General features: G+C 35.8%; 1 protein-coding gene across 6 annotated transcripts in view; it reads right to left on the bottom strand.

The window, feature by feature from the left end:
• Positions 1-26125, bottom strand: part of GPHN (gephyrin) — a 562530-nt gene that overhangs the window by 22242 nt on the left and 514163 nt on the right. For all 6 annotated transcript variants that reach the window (XM_036267724.1, XM_036267708.1, XM_036267715.1 and 3 more), the window contains 2 exons: positions 18134-18221; positions 1711-1784 (listed from right to left, as the gene is read on the bottom strand). In XM_036267724.1, the coding sequence (XP_036123617.1) occupies positions 1711-1784; positions 18134-18221 (162 nt within the window). The remainder of the gene's footprint in view (positions 1-1710; positions 1785-18133; positions 18222-26125) is intronic.

Below are 26125 nucleotides of genomic sequence, written 5' to 3'. Positions count from 1 at the left end.
CACATTGACATCCTTTTGAGATGTCCTCTGTATTCTAATCATATTAGTGTTGCCCACAGGGACAGGAAAATAAAAAAGCCTGTGTCCTATACCATAGCAATATTTGCTTAAGGTAAAATATCCTTAATAAGAATGATTCAAATCCAACAATTTCAATAATAAAAGAACCTTGTCACTGGCAGCCATATTGGGGCAACTACAGAAATAAAATGCCAAGACTTCTAAATTCTATCAAGTTGTGAAGAAAGCTTCGGGGATAATCTTAACTTCACACCTAAACGGCAAAGTCATAAAGGTAAAGCCTGATTTCTTCCTATAACTGTCATGAGTACCCAATAAATCAGGGGGATTATGAGGGCTAGCTTGAAAAAGGCTTCTGGAATATGCAAATAGTTCCCATCGCTCGTAACAACTGGTAAGTCTCACCTGTAATCTCTTTTAGGGTTCACATGAGTACCCACCAAGAGTATAATTCTGAACAGAAGCATTATTGTTGTCCCTGACAGCATGGGGGTGTGCTGGAGTGCTAACCCACACACTGAGCCTTTGAACAGGGAGCCAAGGTTTATAGAGTAGAAGGATTCTGAACAGGCTTGAAGACATGGCCACACATATTTCATCAACACCAATGTCTGGCATTCTCTGAGGATTTACAATTGATTACAGAACTTTCATCAGTCCTTCCTTAGGGAGTTACTAGTTTTTAGGAGATGTGCAAGATCTTGGTGTGTGATTTTTTTTTTTCTTTCCTCCTGGGAGGCAGTAAGAAGCAGTATGAAATATTACTTATGAAGTAAACTTGCAAAAGAAAAAAAGTTGAATCTGCATCTGATCAATCCTTCAGACCTAACTTCCAGTCTATAGAATATCCTGGAGAGAGTGGAACAAATTAAATACAACCACAAATAATCAGCTAAATTCATTTGTTTAGGACAAATGATTCAGTTTCCTCAACAAGCTAACAGCATGACAAAAAAAAGGAGGGGGCAGTAAATGTTCTTTAACAGCCAAATAAATGAGTGAACTGACTTGACTCCTAATTCAAACAAAACAATTATAAGAAGGCATTCTTTTTCTTGACATGTAGGAGAATTTTGAATATGACCAGCGTATTAGATATTAAGGTATTCTTATTTATTTTGTTAGGTGAGGTAATACCATTGTGATTATATAAGAGAACACTACTGTTGTTGTTATTCTCTGAGATGTATACAAAAATACATGTGTAGGATTTGCTTTAAAATAGTCTAGCACTCTGTCCCCACAAAAAAGTGACAGATGGGTTGATGAAACAATTATAAAAAAAAGTTGATAGTTACAGAAACTGGGTTGATGGGGGGATTCACTGTAATCCCTATTCTTGTGTATGTTTGAGCATTTTCATATTAAAATGTTTTTAAAGAGAGACAACGAATCAATGTGGAGGGAAAGAGTAAAGGAGAAAGAAGGAACTAGACATGGGAATTAAAGGAGAAAAGGTTTGGAAAGTTGCTTTGCTTTGTTTATACTTAAATCAGTCATTCACAAGGATCATGAATAGCCATTTCAGATAGAAGCTGCACTTGTGCAAAGAATTCTAATACTGTAATATTTCTTTTATTAGAATAGATAAACCATAATAGAGTATATAAAAGGAAAGAATTTAAAGCTTTGTTAGTCAAAGCAAGACACACCAACCCCATATATGAGAGAACAAGATTATTTTCATACCCTGGCTTCATAAAAACCCTGCCAAAATGGATCTGAGCATGAAGATCAATGTCCAGCACCTGCTTGAGATAGTCCTGCAAATATGAAAAACAATCACTTTACCTTCAGACATTCTAATACCAGACTTTCAAAACTTTTAATGAAGATAAAATGAATTTATAACATTAAAATTAAAAAACCCTCAAGTCAAACATTTCTTCGTTCCTCAGCCATTCATTTATTCATTCAAGAAATATTTATTGATCACTTGTTATATGTTGAATACCAATCTAGGTAGAGGGGATATAGCCTTGAATAAAAGAGACAATATTCTTGTCCTCATAAAAAGTATACCCTAGTAGTAGTACTTAGCTAATAAACCAAATAAACACATTAACATATAAATCATTACTTGATGGGTTATTGACATCAAGACAGAATTTTATGTCTGAGGATGTCAACAAATGTGGCTTAGGAAGTTGTGCCTGGGCAAGGCAGCCACATGTGTGTATCCTACATTAATCTGCTTAATGGATTTAGAATAATGTACATTCCTTTCGGAGAGACTTGGATAACTGTCCACAGATTGCCAATTCTAAATAAACCATCAAAAATAAAAAGTAGGATGGAGTTCTAGACAGAAAGTCTAGCACAATTGCTAACAAAAACACAACTAGCCTAAGTTATGACTAACCCAGAGTGATCTGACAAAACCTGATCTTTGGAAATGAAAGGCAATACTGCTCTGCAGTCGGTTTGCAGACAGAAAAGAAATAAAAAAATAGCTTCAGTCCTTAAAATTTCTCAGCTTCTTGATCTATTACTGAGTTTCTTGTTCACTACCCAAGGGTGAGTTTAGTAACCTACTAAATGTTTAAATAGTTCACAAGCTTGGGATTATATATATATCCCAATAAAACATTATTTAAACCCTGGCTCTGTACTTTCATTTTCTTGTCTAGAAGACATGACATATGTATATTTAAAGAATAAATTTTGTTTTAATTATGTTTTTATTGATTTTTTACAGAGAGTGGAAGGGAGAGAGAGATACAAACATTAATGGGCGAGAGATATATCCATCTGCTGCCTCCTGCACGCCCCCTATTGGGGATCGAGTCGGCAGTCTGGGCATGTGCCCTGACCAGGAATCGAACTGGGACAACGCTCAGTCCACTGAGCCACATCAGCTGGGCTATATTTTTATCTTTATTGTTGAAAGTATTACAGCTGTCCCCTATTGACCCCCTCCTCCCTGCTCCCACCCCCTTCCTGCTTTCCCCAAACTAATGTCTGTGTCCATTGGTTGTGCATATATGTATATAAGTTCTTTGGTTTATCTCGGACACTACATTTTAAAAATTGGTTCTCTTCTATCTCCATAGCTTCAGCCAACACCATCTCACCTAGATTACTGAAATAGATCTCTCTGCCAGTAGTCCTGCCTTCCTCCAACTCATCCCCCCAACAGTAGTAAGAGATATCTCCTGAAAACAATTCTCATCAGGTCACTACATGATACTTGAAGGACTCCTGGTTTCCAGTCCCGTTCCTCAATCAATCATTCTCAGTTTCTCTTCCTTCTTCTCTTCCTCCCCTTCCTCCTTCTCTCCTTCCCAGCAAGACTAAACTGCTTTCAAGTTTTTAAAGCTTTCTTGCCTCTAGTCTTTGAAAATGTTCTTCCATCTGTCTGGAATACTTCTGCCTTCCTCTTCCCACCCCACCCTTATCTCAGTCTCAGTCATCTGAGTTTCTGGGGCTGGGTGATAGATTATTTTTTTATGTTTACTTTGAGGCTATATCATTAGATGCAACAAATCTAGATATGTTGTGTTTTCCGGATAAACTGATGCATTTAAATATATGAAATGTCCCTCCTAATATCTAGCAATCCTTTTCACCCTAATTTTCTGATACCAAAAAGCCACACCAGCTATCTTTCATTGTAATTTTTTCTAATCTTTTACTGCCAATGAGCTGTGTTCTTAAATTTAATGTATGCTCCTTGTACATATCATGCAATTCATTGTTTATTTAAATCCAGAATGACAATTTTTAGATTCACCAATTTTTTATTATTTTTAATTTCTTTCTCTTCTACTAGCTTATTAGTTACACAATCTTTCATTATTATTTTAGAGATTACAATATGCATTTTTGATTTATCACAGTCTACCACAATTTGGTATTTTTATCACTTTCCAGATAATACAATAAATTTAAAACATGTTTACTCCACTAATTCCTCTCTGCTTTTGTGCTATAATGTACTATAAAGTCTATATTCATTTTAAGTATTATATATATCTTTTCTACATATACTATACAGATGATATATACTCTATATTTATGTTTAATATATATCTATAGATATATATTAAACATCACAAGGCATTATTATTTTATACAGTCAGCACTCACATTTGCCTACATATTAATCCTTAACTTTTTCTTTTGCTCTTCAGTCCTTTCTGCATTTCCATGCTTCCATAATCTTTCTGCCTAAAAAATTCACTTTAGCATAGGTTTGCTTAGTTTTTGTTTGACTACAAATGTCTTTATTTTAAGTTCTGAGGAAAGTTTTTGCTGGATTCACAGTTCCACACAAGCAGTTATTCTTTTTCAGCACTTTACAAATGTCATTCCTGTGTTTTCTGAGTTCCATCATTTCTGTTTAAATCATTTCTGTTAATTTTACTGTTGGTCCTTTGAAGATAGTGTGTCCTTCTGGTAAGATTTTCTCTTTGTCCTTGATTTTCAGTAGTTTTGTTATAATTGATTAAGTATGGTTTCTTCGTACTTATCCCGCTTGAGATTAGCAGAGCTCCTTGAATTTCTGACTTGATGTCTTTTATTAGTTTTAAAAAACTCTCTGGCAGTATCTCTTATATACTGCTTCTGCTTACTTTCCTTTCCTTCTGAGACTCCAATTACATATATGTTAGACCTTTCCCCATATCCCATATATTTTTTTGTTTTTTTTCATCCCTTTTCTAAAATTTTCATTTAATTCTTTTGAGTACATTCTAGTTTTCTAGTGAAATTTATTTTGTCATTTATTTTTATTAAACACATTAATTACAGTGTTTTAAACTCCATCATTTTTAGGGCTTTCCTATCTTGTCTTTCTTTCTTAAATTTTAGTCATTTTGGCTGGTAATTTTAAAAACTGAAGCAGAAAAAAATTGAAGAGGCTCTGGATGATGATATATTCCTCCAGAAAGTGTTTAATTTCTTCTGGCAGTCAGTTAAGGTAAACTAAGATTACTTTGATCTAATCAGAGATTGATATAATTTGAGGGAGATTTCAGTTTCTGTGAAGGCTTGTTGATTTCCAGTTTGTCCTTACTCATAGAGCATAGCCCTTCAAGGGTTTAAGATGAAAACCTGAGATATTTGCCAAGGCCCATCTTCTATGACAAGCTCTGAACTCCTAAGACTGAGAAAAATTCTCTTCATTTTCTTAATTTCTTAGTTACTCTTTTAGGCTTGGTTTCTTGGCCTCCTGAAACATTATACCTTCCCTCTCCCCTGGCTTAGAAATTAGTAAATGCCATGAAGAAATACATGGTGAAAAATTCCAGTTTTATTCTCTGTGGTTTACTTTGTTGTTGTTGTTAATCCTCACCTGAGGATATTTTCCCACTGATTTTTAGAGAAAATGGAAGGGAGAAAGGAAAGGGGGAGCAGAAGGGAGAGAGAGAGAGAGAAATACCAATGTGAGAGAGACACAAGGACTGGTTGTTTCTCACTTGTGCCCCAACCAGGGCTGGGGAACAAACCTGCAATCCAGGTACACGCCCTTGACTGGGAATCGAACCCGAGACCCTTCAGTACATGGACTGATGCTCTAACCACTTAGCAACACCAGCCAGGGCTGCGGTTCACTTTTTTTCTGATATCTTTCCCTTTTCTTCTTCTTTAAAAACAATTTAATATAGCTTTTATAGTTGTTCTTGGGAGGAAGATTGATCCAAATAAGCCACTCCATTACTGCAAGAGCAGAAATCTCCAGACTTTTCTTACGTGCCCTTATAAAACTGCCTGATAACTGATATGCATCCTTTATTGGACTATAGAGTCTGTGAGAATAGGAACTCTGTACATTATAACTATAATGAAACCCTAATGAATAGCACATGCCATTCGTTCATTCATTCATTCGTTCATTCTACAAATATTTTTTAGTGCAATTATGTATCAGGAATGCTACATGTGCTAAAGATTTAATGGTGACAAGAGAGATATGGTCACTGACACAAAGATGTTCTGTTATATTTAACTAAAGCAGACAGCTTACAATAAGTAAACCAACAAATAAAATAATATAAAGTATGGTACATGCTATAAAGGAAATGAGAAAAATGCTGGGATAGAGAATGATGGGGTGAAGTGAAGAATAAAACAAGGCCATTTTAGAAGAGGAGGTTAGAATGAAAAGGATTCAGCCATATGAAGTGTGGAGGAATGAGAATTCCAGGCAGAGGGAAGTACATACAAAAGTTTCTAAAGCAGTAAAGAGTGTGCCTAGAAATGAAAAGACAGTAGAAGGTAGTGAATGAGTAGAAAAGAGGCACAGGTGAGTTTGGAGAGACAGGTAGTGGCCATACCTTCAGGGTCCTACATGTACATATTTGGTAAATAAGTGAAAGTATTTTTTCTTGAAAAAAATCTCCTTAAAATTTTTTTTAATTGTAGAAAATATCTTTTTAAATTATTTTTGAACATGAAGGAATGTTTCATGTTTCTTGTGACAGAGGGAAAGCTTGTAACAGATATAGCAATAAAGGCTGAAAATTGTCATTGTTTACAAGTTTTTGTCTACCTACACAAGCAGCAAGGATCTCTGTTTGATATTCTGGAAGCTAGTTAGAAAGGAAGAAGAAAATGAATAAAAGAAGAAATAAGGTCTTCTCCTCGACCCAGGTAAGAATATAAGAAAAATGGTAAAAGACTTTGAAAATGGGCAAAAAAGATGGATGTCCAGTGTAGCACAACCTTATGAGTTATTTGTGCCTTGAGCTATTTTACAAAAATTAAGCTGTAGAAAACTGATAGTGAATATGATTATTATCCAAAATGCAAATTAGTTCTGTCCACAGAGATGTACCTGATTCGCCTGTAGCTATAGAATAGTTTTGTATCTATTAGCACGTTTATTTCAGCATTCCTGACTATATGTGTTCTCTGAATTTTCCTTTGAGTCAGTTGTAACATCTTATTAGTTACCTCATTAATTGATGAGTTAAATAAAACCTTGACCTGTTCATTTTATATATTTATGGGATTTATGATTTTATATTTAAAAATTATACCTTAATAGTTCTGGAGGCGCCACCAAGATGCTCCATCGATTTACCTGACAGCCAGGTAAATTTGATTGCCAAAGAAGTGCACTTCATGGGTAGCTTAAACCTGGACACATTTTTCTTTGGTTCCTATAGTGAATGCCAAGCAGTAATAAAACTTGAACTCTGCTAACTTTTGGTTTCTCTAATTTTGCCCTCTATTGATTTTAGTTCTGTTTTTGTTTCTGTGCATGGTCAATAAGGTATTCCCCCTTGTGGCAGCAATGATTGAAAATTTGATTTATGGTCTGACCATTTGGTGATTCCTATAAATGGAAGATAGAAATCAATTCTCTGTTAGGTAAGAGAAGACAGAGAATCTGGCTTAGTAGTTTTTCTTGTTTCTTTGTCTTACTGTCATTTTAAGCCAAAATCAATTAAAGACTCTGTGACCTCTAGCAAGAAAAATAGTTCTTTATTTGAGAATGATGTTTTTTGTTTCTATGTTTACTCTTGACCCATGGTTGAAGTTTTAGAACTGAACTGTATGTTCTTTATGTGTCTGTGATCCTGAACGGCACTTATCTCATTTTGTAAGTGTGAAATGTGTTCTTATTTCTGGAGGGTATTCATAAGTTATGTCTGTGAGACAACACATAAAGTGGGCCTTCCTTGGGGTGGGCTGTGGATTCAAGGTAACCCCCACCCAGACCCTCTCCATCTGAGTCTGAATGTGATGGAATTGTTAAGGGGGCAACACAAGAGTGCCTTACCCCCAACTCTCCGGTTTCTGTGGGACCTGGGTAGAAGAGCCCTGACCTCAGGGCCATAATAAAGTTTGCTTTGCCAAAGTGGAAAAATACAAACACTAAAACAATTTCACTGTTTCTGATTGAGTTAAAGAGATCAGTAGTTATATAAATAGGAAATTTATGTAATTCTCAGATAATAAGGAAATTTAACTTACAATATTTTAAATGTTCTACTTAAAAAGTATTCTTATAATTTTAAGAATCAAAATCCACATAGTTAAGGTAAATCTTTGGGAAATGAGACTAACTTAATTATTTTGGCTATTAAGAAAACCCAGCCATGTTCTTTATTATTTATCAGTGTTAAGTATAATTAGGTAAATATATTTTATTTCTCTTGGGTTGTTTTTCCTAAACTTACATAGGTTTATTAATTAAATAAGCTAACACTGTTCCTACATAATATTTAAGATTGTGAAAAATGTAAAACTGGGTTCAACAAAATCAAATAATTATTCTAACAAATTAAAAAACATATTTTATTGCCCTGGCCAGTTTGGCTCAGTGGTTAGAGCGTCGTCCTGCGGTCCAGAGAGACCCGGGTTCGGTTCCCACTAAGGGCGCATACCTCGGTTGCAGTTTGTCCCTGGCCCTGGTTGGTCGTGAGGGTGGCAGCTACTCGATGTGTCCCTTTCATGTTGATGTTTCTCTCTCTCTCTCTCTCTTACTCTCTCTCCCTCCTACTCTACCTGAACAAAAAATGGAAAATGTCCTTGGGTGAAGATAAAAATTATATATATATTTTATTATATAAGCTTCAGGTAGACAGAGTTATATTTTGACATCTGTATATACTATACAGTGATCACTGTCACGAGTCTAGTTACCATCTATCATCTTATTATTGACCCTTCACCCAATTTGCCGACACCCCAATCTCCTTCCCCTGTGGTAACCACCAATCTGTTCTGGGTATCTGAGTTTGTTTTGTTTTACTTTCTTTTTTCTTTTTTTTTTTATCCTCACCCGAGGACATTTTTCCATTTTTTTGTTCAGGTAGAGTGGGAGGGAGAGAGAGGAACAGAGAGAGAGAGAGAAACATCGGTGTGAAAGGAACACATCGAGTGGCTGCCACCCGCACAACCGACCAGGGCCGGGGACAAACTGCAACCGAGGTACGTGCCCTTAGCGGGAACCGAACCCGGGTCTCTCAGGACCGCAGGCCGACGCTCTAACCGCTGAGCCAAACCTGCCAGGGCTGTTTTACTTTCTTTGTTCATTTGTTTTTTTCTTTTAGATTCCATGTATTAGTGAAATCATACTGTATTTGTCTTTCACTTAGCATAATAATACCCTCAAGGTCCAACTATGTTGTTGCAAATGGCAAGATTTCATTATTTTTTTATTGCTGAGTAGTATTCCAGCATGTGTGCATATATATAGATATAAATAAGTAAATAAATAAATACATAGGCCACATCTTCTTTATCCACTCATCCAGCAATGCACACTTAAGTTGTTTCCATATCTTGGCTTTTGTGAATAATGCTGTGATAAACGTATATCTTTTTTAATTAATGTTTTTATGTTTTCCATTTAGATACCCAAGTGGAATAGCTGAGTCATAGTGTAGTTTTATTTTTTATTTTTTTGAGGAATCTCCATACTGTCTTTCATAGTGGCTGCACCAATTTATATTCCTACCAACAGTACATAATGGTTCCCTTTTCTCCACATCATCTCCAACACTTGTTATTTCTTGTCTTTTTAAATAACCTTTTCTTTATATATATATATTTTGTTTAGATAGAGTGGGAGAGTGGGAGAGAGAGAGAGAGAGAGAGAGAGAGAGATCAACGTGAAAGGGACACATCGAGTGGTTGCCACCCTCACAACCCAACCAGGGCCGGGGACAAACTGCAACCGAGGTACATGCCCTTAGCGGTAACCAAACCCGGTCTCTCTGGACCGCAGGCCGACGCTCCAACCGCTGAGCCAAACTGGCCAGGGCTTGTCTTTTTGATAATAGCCATTATAATAGGTGTGAGGTATTATCTCATTGTAGTTTTGATTTACATTTTCCTAATAATTAGTGATGTTGAACATTTTTTCATGTGCCTGTTGGACATCCATATGTCTTCTTTGGAAAAATATCTGTTCAAATTCTCTGCCCATTCGTACATTTGTTTTTTAAAATCTTTTGTTGTTGGGCTGCATAAATTCTTTATATATTTTTGGATATTAACAATGTATCTGATATATGGTTTGACAGTATCTTCTCATTTATCAGGTTGCCTTTCATTTTGATGATGATTTCCTTTGATGTGCAGAAGCTTTTTAGTTTGATTAGTGCCAGTTGTTTACTTTTGCTTTTGTTTCCCTCACCTTTGGAGTCAGAACCACAAAAACATCAGGAAGACTGGTGTCAAAAAGCTCACTATGTTTACTTTTAGGAATTTTATGGTTTCAGGTCTTATGGTTTCAAGTCTTTAATCTGTTAATTTTTCTATATGGAGTAAAATAGTAGTCTAGTTTCATTCTTTTATATGTGGCTGGCTTTCCTAACACCATTTATTGAAAAATTGTCCTTTCTCATTGTATGTTCTTGGTTCCTTTGTCATTGGTTAATTGTCCATACCTATGTTGATTTATTTCTGAGATTTCAATTGTTTCATTGATCTGTGTGTCTGTTTTTGTGCCAATATCATACTGTTTTGATTACCATAGCTTTGTAGTATAGTTTTAAGATGGGGAGGGTGACACCTCCAGCTTTGGTTTTCTTTCTAAGGATTGCTTTTGCTATTTGGGATCTTGTGGTTCCATATAAATTTAGAATGATTTGTTCTAGTTCTGTGAAGTATACCATTGGAATTTTGATAGGAATTGCATTGAATCTGAAGATTGCTTTGGATATGATAAACTTTTAATTTCAAAAGTAATTATGTTTGTAGTATGTCAGCTTAAAAATAACTTAAAATGTTGAACTGCTATTAAATTAGTTAATTAATAAATAATTGTATACCTAGATGATTTCTAAGTAAGCTAGAACACTGAATCACTGATTACTAATCATGATTTTAAGTTAATATACTTTTTTTCTTTGTTAATCCTCAGCTGAGGATATTTTTCCATTCATTTATTAAAATATATATATATATATATATATATATATATATATATATATATATATATTTTATCCTCACCCGAGGACATTTCTCCATTTTTTGTTCAGGTAGAGTGGGAGGGAGAGAGAGAGGAACAGAGAGAGAGAGAGAAACATCGACGTGAAAGGAACACATCAAGTGGCTGCCACCCGCACAACCGACCAGGGCCGGGGACAAACTGCAACCGAGGTACGCGCCCTTAGCGGGAACCGAACCCGGGTCTCTCAGGACCGCAGGCCGACGCTCTAACCGCTGAGCCAAACCGGCCAGGGCTAAAAATATGTTTTTATTGTTTTTTTAGAGAGAGGAAGGGAGAAAGAGAAAAACATTGATGTAAGAGATACACATCGAACAGCTGCTTCCTGCACACCCCCTACTGGGGATCGAGCCTGCAAACCGAGCATGCTCCCTGACCGGGAATTGAACTGGGACTTCTCAGTCCATGGGACAATGCTCAATCCACTGAGCCACAGGGGTCAGACCAATTGACTTTTTTAGATAGAATGGAAGAGAGGCAGGGAGAGGAACATCGATGTGAGAGAGACACATTGATTGGTTGTCTCCCACATGACCCCATCCAGGGCTGGGGATCCAACCTGCAATCCAGGTAATGTGCTCTTGACCAGGATTCGAACTCATGACCCTTTGGTCCACGGGGCAATGCTCTAATTGTTGAGGCAAACTGGCCAGGGCTACTTTTGTTTTTTTTTGGTTAATATATTTTGCTTCCTTTAAAAAATATGCCATAAAGAGGCTATCTCTTTGGGTCATGAATGTGTTCTTTGCTACATTAAGAAGGTACAAAAGAAAAGTGTGTGGCTATAGAAAGTTGTATTCTGTGTGTTTATGAACCTGCTAGTGGGCTGAAATGCTTACATATATATGATTTCTCAATGACTAGAATCTTTAGCTTTTGCTGTGAAATAGAATCTAGTTTTTCCTTTAAACATTATAATAAATATTGGTGATTGCAATTATGCTATGAGCAATAATGACAGAGAAGTATAATTATGTATGTCCTCCTATTTTTCTTTTATTCATTTTTTAAAATTAATTAATTTATTTTTGTTACAGATGTTTCTTCTTTTCCCCCCACTGATTCCCTCCTCCCCCTCCCTCTCTGCCCTGTCCCCAGGTTTGTTGTCCATGACCTTTGTTCATGCATACATGCATATAAGTTCTGTGGTTTATCTCTCCCCCACCACCCCCTCTTCTGGGGATTGTCAGTCTGTACCCCACTTCCACATCTCTGGGACTACCCCATTCCTCAGTTATGTTCATTATATTCCACAAATAAGTGAGATCATATGATACTTGTCTTTCTCTGTTTGGCTTGTTTTGCTTAGGATAATACTTTGCAGGTCCCTCCATGTCATCTCAAAGGATAAGAGATCTTTCTTTCTTACAGCTGCATAGTACTCCATTGTGTATATGTACCACAGCTTTTTTATCCATTCGTCAACTGATGGACATTTGGGCTGTTTCTAGATCTTAGCTATTGTAAATAGTGCTGCTACGAACATGGGAGTACATATATTCTTTCATACCTTGTTCATGGATTGGAAGAATCAACATCATTAAAATGTCCATACTACCCAAAGCAATCTATAGATTCAATGCAATCCCCATCAAAATACCAATGACATACTTATCAGAACTAGAACAAATACTTCGAAAGTTCATATGGAACCAAAAAAGACCTCGAATAGCCACAGCAATCTTGAAAGAGAAAAACAAAGTTGGAGGGATCACATGATCAGATTTCAGGTTATCCTACAAAGCCACTCTAATCAAAATAGCCTGGTACTAGCACAAAAACAGGCATATAGACCAGTGGAACAGAACAGAGAATCCAGAAATAGACCCAAGGCAATATGTTCAATTAATATTTGACAAAGGGGGCAAGAGCATATAGTAGAGTAAAGACAGCCTCTTTAATAAATGGTGTTGGGAAAGTTGGCTATCTACATGCAAAAAAATAAAACTAAACCATCAACTTACACCATACACAAGAATAAATTCAAAATGGATAAAAGACTTAAATGTGACTCATGAATCCATAAAAATCCTAGAAGAAAATGTAGGCAACAACATTTCAGACATCATACGCAGCAGAATTTTCACTGTTACATCACCTAAGGCAACAGAACCAAAGGAGAAAATGAACACAAGGGACTACATCAAACTCAAAAGCTTCTGAACATTAAAAGATACAATCATCAAAATGGAAAGGCAACCCACTGTATGGGAGAGCATAATTGCCAATGATATATCAGATAAGGGGTTAATTTCCAATATATATAGAGTGCTCATACAACTCAACAAAAGGAAGACAAAGAAGCCAATTAACCTGTTAACTGGGGAATTCCCTTTTCACTGTATGCAAGTTTGACGTATTTATACGTCCCGCTCGATTAACAGGTTAAAAAATGGGCAGAGGAACTAAATAGACACCTCTCCAAACAGGACATACAAATGGCCAAGAGACATATGAAGAAATGCTCAACATCACTAATAATCAGAGAGATGCAAATTAAAACAACGAGATATCACCTCACACCTGTCCTCCTATTTTTCAAGGAAAAATAATATTGTTAAAAAAAGTCCAGTTCTTAAAATATTTGTTCTTAGGATCCTTTACATGCTCTTAAATTAAAATTTATTAAGGATCCCTAGGAATTTTGTTTATGTAGGTTATGTTTATTGATGTTTACTATATTAAAAACTAAAACTAAGAAATTAAAAAATATTTATTTGTGGATTTAGAAACAGTAATGATGAAGCCATTTCATGTTAACATAAGTAACATTTTTATGCATTGTTTCATAATTTTGAAAATCTCTTTAATAATTGGCTTAATAAGAATCAGATTCTCATTTGTTTCTGCATTCAATTGGATGAGCTGACATACGTCATATAACCATTGGAAAAACTCACTGTACACTGATGAGAGAAGGAGACTATAAAAGCCAAATAAAGTGTCAGTTTTATTATGAAAATAGTTGTGACCTTGCAGACCCACTTAAAGAATTTCAGGAACCCTCGTGGGTTTGGGGACCATTCTATTCTAAAGTAAAATGTAAGTTTGTTAAAAAATATAAAAGAGTATAATAAATGACTAAACTTTGTAAGATATTTTTATTTGCTTTGTTTTTTAATACGTATGTCTGAAATAAAGCTGAGAAATAAAGTTATAATGAGTTCACTCAAGTTTGATGAACTTATTTCTTTAGTTTACTACTGATTAATACACTCCTTATGACATGAAAGGTTATTCTTTTTGTGTAATCTCCTCTTTATGCATATTATTTGCTTTATTTTGTCTTTAAGTCAATAAAAAAGCAAAGAACTAAGTTTACTCATTTATAAATTAACCAAGATTTACTATCTTGTTACATTCTATGCTTATTTTAAAATATTTTTATTATTGTTTAAAAATTAGGTAACTAAGTACTGTTTCCCAGATCCCCATGATCCTATTTTAATCATGTATCCAATTCTCTTTTGACAACTCTTGATTTTGCCTAAATTTAGAAAAACAAAACAAAACAAACACACACACACACACAAAACAAACAAACAAAACTTCAGAATATCTTTTACACATGGAATTATCTTTGAAATTTCCTAGAGGGCCTCTAAGAAATCACAAAGATTTGTTCTTTCCTCTTATAAAAAGAGATGTTAGAAATAATTAAGTTTGTTTGACGTGCTATCATTTTAAGTTTCATGGGAGAGAAGTTCCTGTCATATCTGTGAGAGCTGCTCAGTGTGCCCTAAGGTTAGATTTGTATAGGTAAAATGTTATTAAAATAACTACTTCAGAAATTGTATGCTTTATGGGAAGTGCCTGGTGACTTGACAATGCCCTTGCCGGCCATTGTGTTTTTACCCTCAGGGAAAACACTGATAAAATTTTTATGAAATAGTTGGATATAGTATCTCAATAGAGAATTTACTTATCTTCTATTCTGACATTATTGATTACAGCAACAAATGATGCACAGCCATTAAGAATCTGTCAAGTATGAAAAGATTCTGTTTTATGTACTCGGATGCTTGCATGTAGGCCCAGCTATAAGCTATTGTCAACAGTCTGTGTCTGTAACAAAACAGATTCAGAGCACTAGGGAGAAGGACTGTCATAGGTAATTTAAAATATTGACACTTCAAACAGTAGTCTTGGGTACAGGCTTCTGAGGTGACAGAGCTTAGATAACTTTCATACAACACCAGTGGACTGAGGTAGGAATCCCAGAACTCTTTGGAATGGAAGCAGATGGCTTCATGAAAGCAGACTGCCAACCCAAGATCTAGCAGAACAAGAATGAGATAGAGCTGAATAAATTGATAAGGAAAATTTTATTGTATTTATTTGTTTGGACTATTGTTGATTAGTTTTAGTATTCTATTGCTGTATATCCCTAAGTTTGCAAAACAAATTCAAGGTCTATATGGTTAATTAACACTCTTTTTGCTACATAATCAGGGCAAGCCTATGAGATGAGCCTTTTTCTTGTGATCAATAATTACCTTTGTGATTATTTTGATCATATGAGGTAAAGGAGACACTCTTGAGAAAAATTAAGAGACTCTTAAATAGGCAAAAAAATTACTTGGGTGTCTAGTCTAACTGTATCCTTCCTGGTTATCTGCACCATTCACTGTTTTTGAGCTACAGTTGGCCCTCTTTTATTGCGGTTAATCAGTTACAGACTCTGCCCCGATAAATGAATTTCCATGGTGTAGGATTCTTTATTTATACACAGTCGTCTCTCACCACTTCGCGCTTCGCCTTTCGTGGCTTCACTCTATCGCGAAGCGCGAAGTGGCGAGGGACAACTGTATTTTACAATTCTGCAGGTTGTAGAAAATGTATAGTAATGCATATAATTCTTTAGTTTTCAGAGCAAAAAAGCAGATTCTATTTGCCTGCAACTTGCAGTGTTTTATAAAAATAAAAACTCTGAAGAGTCTATGTGGAGCAGGGGGAGGAAGAAACAGGGAGAAATTTTGAGGGAAGCAACTGTGGCACAGTTATATTTCTTTGGTTAAGAAGAGGATAGAGGTCTATGGATCCCAAAAGCATCAGGGGTACCTTTTTAAAGAAAACCAATAGGCTTTACTACATTGGTCTGTTTACTCATAAGCAAATCCCTAGGATAAATGACATCTTTGTTAGCTATAAGCTTGTTGCCTCTTCAGAAGTATTAGGAAAGACAAACTTAGGTCTGACAAATAGGTATTGTCTCACAATTAAGTTCATTAGTGACCAAGATAAGTTATACATGACACATTCCCTGGGAATAACAAATTTAATATTTAAGTACTCAACTTCAGGATTGCTCTTGTGATACTCAGAACACCACAGGCAGTTTGATGATCATAAAAACAGACATGTTGCAAATTATTTCTTATACATCTACTATAATGCAGACTTCAGCTCTAGCCTTTGTGTTCTCAGGGGGTCTGTAGCTATTTGCTCTACCTAGGACTAAAGACTTCTAGGAGACTTGAGGAAAGACTTACTCAGCAAACTGCTCTAGGAGAATACCTATCTACACTTTAATAGCTGAACTCTCAGATGTCATTCAGATGGTAGTCTTGCACTCAGATTCTTTCTTTTCTTCTATGGTTTGGCAACTGAAGTGCTATTCTTAAACATTCTAAAACTAAAGTTGTGAATGAAGGCAGGCATTCTCTGTTCAGGCTACTGAATTCTGACATTTGTTCTCAGAGCCAATAGAGTTCACTGTAAAAAGAATCAGGTTATGAATTTACTCAGTTTTATAGCTAGTGAGTGCAAGCACCAAGAACAATCATATACATAAGATCTAGCAAAAAAGAAATCAAGCTCTTGAAAAATATGAATTTTTAGTAAAAAGCTGCTATTATGACAATATTTTTATAATTTTCAGTTTGGTTATTAATATAAGATTTAAAAAAACAACAACACGAAAAGAGATTATAGGCTGACAAAACATTTTGTGATCTGAAATGTTATTGTGCCAAAACATAAGGTTGGTTATTGTAGTAGAGAATATTTTGCTTTTATAACATTATTCAATGGAATACAATAATCATCATGAACCAACACATTTCATTAAGAAATATAAACTTACTGAGGTATTCAAATTGAAATTTTATAGGACTAAGCATATACCATATGCAAATATACTTAGCCGTATAAAATACTATTTACTTATATCTTCACTTGCATTTTATTTTATCATTATTATGTTTATGATTATTTGTCAAGAATGGCAAAGGAATGCTTAATCTTCCCTGTGGGGAACTAAGGGTTCTTTACCAGGTTTGAATTATGTGGTGAGGGTGGTCATCTTGAATTTAAATTTAAGTAGAAGGAAGGATCTTATAGTTTTTTTTTTTTTTTTTTTCAATTAAGGCTTTCCCTTTTTATTACCAAATTTCATTGACAATTAAAAATGCATAATCAAAGTTGACATGATTTTAAAAAGCAAAATATTATTTAAGCACTGAGCTTTTGGACTTATAGGAGACTTTGATTTTCTGACGTTTATTCTTTTGATGCATCACATAGACAATTGCTAATTGGGTGGTTATTCTGTAATAGTAATATTTTCAAAATTTCAGAATGGGTAGGTCTTTGAATATGTTTGTGTTTCCCTCCTCCTGTGGACTTCACCATTTTGGCATACTCATACCCGGAGGCTACACCACTGACTCGTTAATGAAGTTTAACATCAGTACCTATGGACAGAGCTCCCTTCGGTGAGATATCTAAGACCTGACATTCTGTGACTTTTCTGCTTGAGAACCCCATAAGAGCCTGAAAACACTCCGAAGGCCTCGCAGCAATTCTGTTTACCTCTGAACTGATATTGAAATACGAGAAATGTATGACATTGAAAAAGTATATACAGAATATGGTAATATTTGTTATAGTTTTAATTTAGGGGTAAATATTACATATAAGGAAGTCCTCATGTACTAAAGTTGAATGAGCAAAAAGCCAGAAATCTCCAGGGGGAGATCAAAACCATTACGTAAGTGGTGGGATTTTCCACGCTGCTCCTGAGGTAAGCCCTCTAATCTATATTGCATCCCTTTTAGAATGCCCAGAAATTTCTGAAGCCCCATAGATTTTCAGCTTTGTGGGGGTCTGGTTATATACCAGATATTTACCAGATCACAGTTAATCAACTGTATGCAAGGATATTACAGTGGATAAATTTCCAGGAGCCCCATTTTTTCATACCTTTTCCCCCATGGATACACCCCCTGATGTGATGATGACATCAGCACGACTGATACCCTCATTCAAGGCGTTGAGTAAGTCATCTGGGCTGGAAAAAAATAAAGACAAATACATTAATACACAAGGAAAACTTAGATATAGTGCCCACTAAAAGCTAAACCACATTATTCATTGAGTAGGCATTAACCTGAGTACAGCACTATATTCTGTATGAAGTAGGATTTAAAAGGGTCTCTGCTCAACAGGAGCATAACTCTTACTGCAGAGGAAGAAACGTGAGTATAAAAGTAGTGGCTACTGGTATTTTCACAGGTTATTTTTTCTTCTTAAATTCTAGGCAAACCAGGACAGTTGTTCACCCTAAGTGTTGGAGAGATCACGTAAGACTCTTTAGAGCAGTGGTTCTCAACCTTCCTAATGCGGTGACCCTTTAATGCAGTTCCTCATATTGTATGTGGGCGTACCTCCAGGACCCGCCTGGAGACAAACAGAGGAACGGTGTCTCGGTTCCTAAGACCACCGGAAATATGTGTTTTCCGATGGTCTTAGGAGACCCCCATGAAAGTGTTGTTCAACACCCAAAGGGGTGGCGACCCACAGGTTGAGAACCGCTGTTTTAGAGGGAATGTGACTTAAGTTAGATGTTGAGACATGGGCTGGGTTTTTATAGGAAAGAGGATCAGCCTGTGATGAAGACTGTGGTGTTCCTAGATTAGTGGGGGAAATAAACTGTCCAGAGTGAAGGACTTGACTTGAAATGACTGGGATAGATGGAATAAGACAAGATTTGGGAAGGCCCTCAAGCTCAAGAATTTGAACTTCATCTAATGGGAAAAGGGTATGAGGGGTTCACTAAAAATAAGAGGAGCCAGTAGGTGTATTTTTAAAAACTGCAGAGACATCAACTCTCACATAAGAATTTCTAATTTGGCCCTGGCTGGTTTGGCTCAGTGGTTAGAGTGTTGGCCCACAGACCAATGAGTTGCAGGTATGATTCTGGTCAAGGGCACTTTCCTTGGTTGCGGTTCACCCCCGGCCCTGGTTGGGTTGTGTGGCAGGCAACCAATCGATGTGTCTCTCTCACATCAATATTTCTCTCTCTTCCTCTTTCTCTTCTTCTCTCTCCCTCCCTCTCACTCTATCTGATGATAAATGAAAAAATATACTTAGGTGAGGATAAAAAAAATTATAATTTGCAGAAACAAACTAAAAGGGATTTAATACTAAATCCTTACTGTAATTTATGCTTTAAAGAATATGCTGAATGCTGCTTTCTATTCCATGTTTGGTGGATTCACAAAATCACTGAATGTCTAAGTTGGCACATTATTTGGGTCCTATCCTTTTCTGTCTCCCTTTGCTCCTCTCTTTGACTCTACCCTCTTGTATGTGTCTGGTATCTGAAATATAGTAAGAGATTATGGCTTAGAAAAGGGATAGGTACCAACATATGACAACAGTCAGAGGATCTATAACTTCATTTATATTGCATGTTATAATTCCATTTGTTCTAGGAGGCAAATGTAAATAAGCCAAAAAGAAGTGGCATATTAATGTCAAAGTGGAATTTCAAGTAAAACAACTAAAAAGGATAAAGAGAAGGAACAAATTGTGATAAAAAGTAAAATTTATAAAGATGATATAACAATATATGACTGTCTTACAAGACAGGGTCTCATTTTATCTAGGTTTCTTGATTACTCTTTCAATAAATGTAGGAACTCAATAAATGAACTGAATGAACCCTGGCCTCTATGCTATCTCTGTACAGTAGATTTGGGAATGAAAACTGTACAATTATTACAACTCTAATGATATTATGGGCAATAATATTGTCTGTGGATGGAAGAGAAGATATGATTTAATATAATCATAAATGGTACTTTCTTTGAAAGGCTGTCATGTATAATAGGGAGTCAATTTACTTGTTGTTGTGCCAGAGGGCAGAATTAGGACTAATGGATGGAAGAAACAGGGATAAAGACTAGCTCAGGGAAATGGAAAACATCCTTACCATAACAGCCATCCAATAATAAAATGTGCTGCCTCATGAGGCAAATAAGATCCTTCTCACTAAAAGCATCAAACAAAAACCGGATGGCTAGTGAGAAATTTTCTCTAACACCTCCAATAGTGAAAGATTTGACTAGCTAACATCAGATGTTCCTTTCAATTCTAACATGCTGTGATTCTGTGGAAATAATGACATTTATATAAATACAGTGATTATTTTCTTTTCACACATAGACCGGAAAATAGAGGAGAAACTCACTCGAGCATTGCAATATAATCATCATCTTGTAGATCATACTTTTCTCCCTCTCATTTTTTTTTTTTTTTTTGGTTAATCCTCATCTGAGGATATTTTTTTCCATTGAGTTTTAGAGAGAGTGGAAGGAAAAGAGGGAGAGAGAAAGAAAGAAACATCCATGTGAGAGAGACATATTGATTGGTTTCTTTCCACATGTGCTCTGACCAGAGCTGGGAATGGAACCTGCAACACAGGTATGAACCCGAGACCCTTCAGTGCGTGGATTGATACTCTAACCACTGAGCCATACCCGCCAGGGCCCTCTCACCTTTTGAACAACAAGAACAGTCGATTATTTGACTTGCATAACAACAACAACAACTTTTTTTTCTTCTTTGCAAAGATGACATTCACCTTCAACCTGGGAGATGGCTACCAATAATAATGGCAACAGCCTCCTTAGAGTTCTAACTTATTCAGATGTCAATGAAGCTTAAACTTAAAAAAAGGCAGATAAAACAGAAAGTAGAAGTATAACTCAAAAGAAATCTATTAGTGAATGAACCGCTTTCTCAAAAGTTTATGTATAAATCAGTTTCTGTGAAGGAAGACTACATGAATGATATCTTTTCAGTGGGCTTTTGGGACTCACTTTTAGTTCAGACCTTCTTGCTTTTTAAAATTTGTATCTGCCTTAAATTACCATAATCCTGATTCTGGCTTTTTTTTTTTCCTTCTTTATCATGAAGACTATTATAAAATTCAAAACCAAGAGAGAGCTTTTACCCAAGTTTAGATTTTATGGATTTCAGACAGAGCATTAGGAATGCAAATGCAGTTTTATTTAAAAATATTTAATATAAACACACAGATGGACAACATCTGCTAATTAGCTTCCTCTTTCATCTGTTACACCAACTGTGAGCTATATCATTTTACGATGAGTAAAGATGACAGTGGGAGAGTGAGAAAAAATTCTGGGATTGGAGATTAATGAATAATGACAATTTATCATACCAAGATAATGAAAAAATAGTTCAGGACATACATATCCTAATTTCTTCTGAGGTCAAGGATAAATTCTTCAACTACAAATATTTTCTGATGTCTACTTCATGTGTAGAATCAAACTACACACTACACATAGACATCAGTTAGTCCTTCGGTCCCACTGTGTGTTTAGGCACTATGGAGTCACCTAAAGGCAGAAGAAAGCATGTTCTCTGACCTTAAGTTTACAAGCTAGTGCGAAAAACATATGGCAAAAATTTAGGAAAATGAGTAAAAATCAGCAATGAAATGAATATCATTGATTAAATTCAAATACATAAAGTAAAATGCAAATAGGGCGAAATGATAAAAATAAGGAGTGGGGCATAATGATTAAAACTGGTTTGGGATAATTAGTAAAAGGTTTTTGGAAGATACTACTTTTTATGGGGGTCAGTAAGAAAACAGTTTTTATTTTATTTTATATCCTCACCCGAGGATATTTTTCCATTTTTTGTACAGATAGAGTGGGAGGGAGAGAGAGGAAGGGAGAGAGAGTGAGAAACATCGATGTGAAGGGACACATCGAGTGGCTGCCACCTGCACGACCAACCAGGGCTGGGGACAAACTGCAACTGAAGTACGTGCCCTTAGCGGGAACCGAACCCGGGTCTCTCCGGACCGCAGGCCGACGCTCTAACCGCTGAGCCAAACTGGTCAGGGCAGAAAACAGTTTTTAAAAGTACAGTAAAAATTAAAGTTTATTCTTAGAAGAATCAGTAACATCAACTCTTAAGGATTAAGAAAGTCAACTGTAATAGCCACTAAAAAGTCTGTGACCAAGAGTGGGAAAAATCTCTTTTTATTAAACACATGCTTGTTAAAGTAGAAAGAGTATTTTTGGTTAACCGATAGAAAATCAGAGATCTGTGCTGATAAATGGTCAGGAAAAAAATCTATTATGTTGATTTGAAAACTAATACTTTGCATTTTGAGCAGAAAAGGGAAGTAGGCAGTTCATAAAGATGACAAGAATCAATTAAATTCAGATCAAATTCTCCTTGATAATTAGAAATTTCTACTTTTAGAACATTAGGTGAGCACCAGGAAACTAGCATATGTTTCATTCATAAATGGGAAGATGTAAGGCACTGGGCTTTGCCCAAATAATCACTGTACTGTTAAGTCTATCTTGATAATTCCTGCTAAATGTGCCAGTTTTACAAAAATCCAATTTGCTATCTCAGTGCTTATTCCCCTTCTGTTCATGCTTTAATGTGAAGAGGCAGCTTCACAAATTGGCAGCAGCAGGAATAGGCAATTCAAATCCAGAATACCATCTATGACAGAGCCCAGGAAGCCCAGTATGACTAGAGCAGGGCAGGCTTCTATGATGGCAATTTTCCAGAATGGGGAACCCTTTTCTTAATTATGGGAATTTCCCAGCTCTTTAGGTCTTGGAAGGCTAGAAGGTTCAAGTCAACGGTTTGGGAGCTATATTACCAAGGTGGAAATATAAACAACTCAATAGTTAAAATTAGTTTTAGTAATAATATAAATTCAATTGATGCTAAACTTTATTTAAAAATATTTCCCCAATCCTGGCCGCGGGGCTCAGTTGGTTGGAACATCGTCTCACACACCAAAATGTTGTGGGTTTAATTCCTGGTCAGGGCACATAGCTAGGTTGTGGGTTCAATCTCTGGTTGGCATGTATGGGAGGCAACTGATAGATGTGTCTCTCTCACATCAATGTTTCTATTTCTCTCTCAATTCCTCTCTCTCTAAAAAATCAATTAAAAATATTAAAAGTAAATAAACAAATCAAAGCTTCTGAATTCCATTTGGAATTCTGCCCCCATCCCCATTCTATATTTATTTTTCTTCAGAAATATAAAATTACCCTAGTTGCAAAGCTTTACATTGCACCTTTTATGAGGATGTGTCTTAGTCACTAAAGCAATTGTCATTCGTGTCATGCTTTCTGGTCTGCTCTTATGGCTAAGGGTTTTGGACTTACTTTAAGAGACCATGCATGCAAAATTTATCTGGATAGTTGCACAGCTGGAAGTTTGTATGTTCCATGGAAAGACGGTGGTACAGGAAAAGATGGCAGGACTGTCTAATCTAGGAGATGTACTCTTACTAAGTGCTGTGGACATACAGTTACCAAGACACATCTTGTCCTGGACATCATGGAACTTACAGTCTGGTGGGAAGGAAAGCACCCTGGCTCAATATGAACAAATCCTTTTTAAACCCAGTTTAGGCCACAAAACATAGCAATTTCTTTAAGAAAAAGAAAAGCAAAAACAGAGAAGTACATGTGCACCCAAATGACCAGTCTCTTAATCAAGTCTGGCATGGTTGTCTTGGTTAGCACATGTAGTAATCTGTACTTATTTATCTATCCACATATGCTCATTTGCTTTATACTCTTCCCCCACAGTAGGGAAACAGTAGCTCATGTTTCCTTAGGATAGGTTGTTGAACCAGCCATGGGGAAAAGAAAACTAGGATATCTACTGACCCATACTAATTTGTGCCAATTTGAAATCTCCAGGCTTGACTAATTTCATACCCAAGCCATATTCAGTGTTTCCCGCATTCCTTTTCTGATACTTCCTGGAATTTATTGAGTAGCTACCATGTGCTAGAACTGTTCTAATTGCTGAGGATAAAGCCAAGAACAACTGGTTTTATATGCCTATCAGCAGGTGAGAACAACAACTGTTTTATTTATCATTTTACCCCTGCTATTAACATAGCTTTGCATATGAAGGACATTCAACAATCATCATAACATGAATAAAATAAAAAATTTAAAATACTCTCAAATAATTGTGGGTATATGTTAAGATTTAGTTATAAAGATGTTCATCATTTACTTACAACTGAGATAGATTAGAAACAACCTAGTATATGGCAACAATATAAATAAATCATATTATACTTTAAACTAGAGAATAATATGTAGGCATTAAAATGATATAGCAGAGGACTATGTAATGATATGGACAGATGTTTATAATAGATTGAGTAAAAATAGGAAAGTTAAAATAATATTTCTTTTTTTTTTTTACACACACACACAGACAGTATACATGCATAGAATTAAACAATGGAAGAATAATAATACTGGGTAACAGAATTATATGTTTAATTCCTTTATTTTTTAAAAGATGAAAAAATTGATTTTTAGAGAGAGAGAAAGAGAAAGAAACATCAATGTGAGAGCAAAACATCAGTCGGGTGCCTCCTGCATGCCCCCTACCAGGGATTGAGCCTGCAATCTGGGCATGTGTCCTGACCAGGAATTGAACTGGCAACTTTTGGTGCATGAGATGACACCCAACCAACTGAGCTACACTGGTCAGGGCTCCTTTCTTTTTTAATCCTCTATTTTCTAAATTTTCTTCAATGAACATTTATTTGTTCTGTTAACAAATTTAAAAGTTACATCTAGAACAATGGCCCAAGAAGTACATAATAAAATTGGACCAGGAATAAAAGATAATCATGTTATTCCCAATTTAGACTCTTTCAATGTCTTTCTACTAATTATTACTCCTTAAATAGTACTGAAAGACACCATGAACTCAATATAAAGTTGACTCTTTCAGAAGAGTCTTCTGTGCATAGGTAGTTTGTAACTCACAGGTTATATTCCCAGAGTGTATATATAAAATTGGTTGTTTGGAACCTGGAACACATTTCTATAAAAACAATAATAGAGATGGTGGGCAAGATTCTAGGGTAGTTAAAAAAAACAAAACCCAAGCAAACCTTAATTTAGCTGATAATGTTATCAATATATTATTGAATTTCTAGGCTTAAATGGGAAACAAAATGGAAGGCTGAAGAAATATTGTTGAAATGCAAAGCATTTGTTTATGGTATCTTCCCACCTACCTTGCCATAGTCCTTTCCTCCTATCAAATACACTTCTTGCCACCCCCCAGTATCTTGTTATACTAAATTTCTGATGTGGTCCTGATCAGGGTTTGTCCGATTCCTAAAAGAACTCTAAGTTCTAAGTGATTTTCTCTTGTTTATTCAGGACAGCAGATTTATCCAAATGTTGATGTCAGATTTGAACAAATTCACATTAATATGTGAAGAACTCTCTTAGTAGGATACTTAAAAACACAAATGGATCTCTAAATATTAGCTTATCAGGAAGTATAACAGAACACGAATGAACAGAATATATTTAGCTAGTATAGAGACTTTTGGGGCTTAATTAAACACTTCTCCTAAATAGGCTGGGTCTTGAGAGTCAGGGAACAAGGGGATTAACTGCCCACTAAAGGGTTCTTGCTGTTTGTTCATGGCTTTTTACCCCTTCACTCCTCAAAAACCTTTTTCTCCCTTCCCTTCTCTTAAAGTAGTGACACAGGAGCTTAGATAATGAGTAGGGGAAAGGTAAGAACAGGGATAGCCATTGGTGCGTCTGTGTCATTTGTAAGCTGAATGAATGTAGGTCTGACTACTAAATTATCATATACTCACATTGTGTACACTCTCTCTTCTTATTCTCTTTCCCTCCTCCCTCTTCCCCCATAGAAGATACTATGAACTTGATATAATAAGTTATCCAAAGGTGGTAATGCTGCAAAAGCAGCCCCAGGAGTTGTGGGAGGAAAGGTAAAGGAAGAGATTATAAAAGGAAAGGGACTTTTCTCTTTATGAAAGGGAGAGTTGTCTATTTTACAGTGAATAAGAAGTATTATTTAGAAATCTGGAAAGTA

This window comes from Molossus molossus, unplaced genomic scaffold (assembly GCF_014108415.1).
Source record: "Molossus molossus isolate mMolMol1 unplaced genomic scaffold, mMolMol1.p scaffold_m16_p_1, whole genome shotgun sequence".
NCBI lineage: Eukaryota > Metazoa > Chordata > Mammalia > Chiroptera > Molossidae > Molossus > Molossus molossus.
The sequence above is the reverse complement of the archived record's forward strand: the minus strand, read 5'-3'. Positions and strand labels throughout refer to the sequence as shown.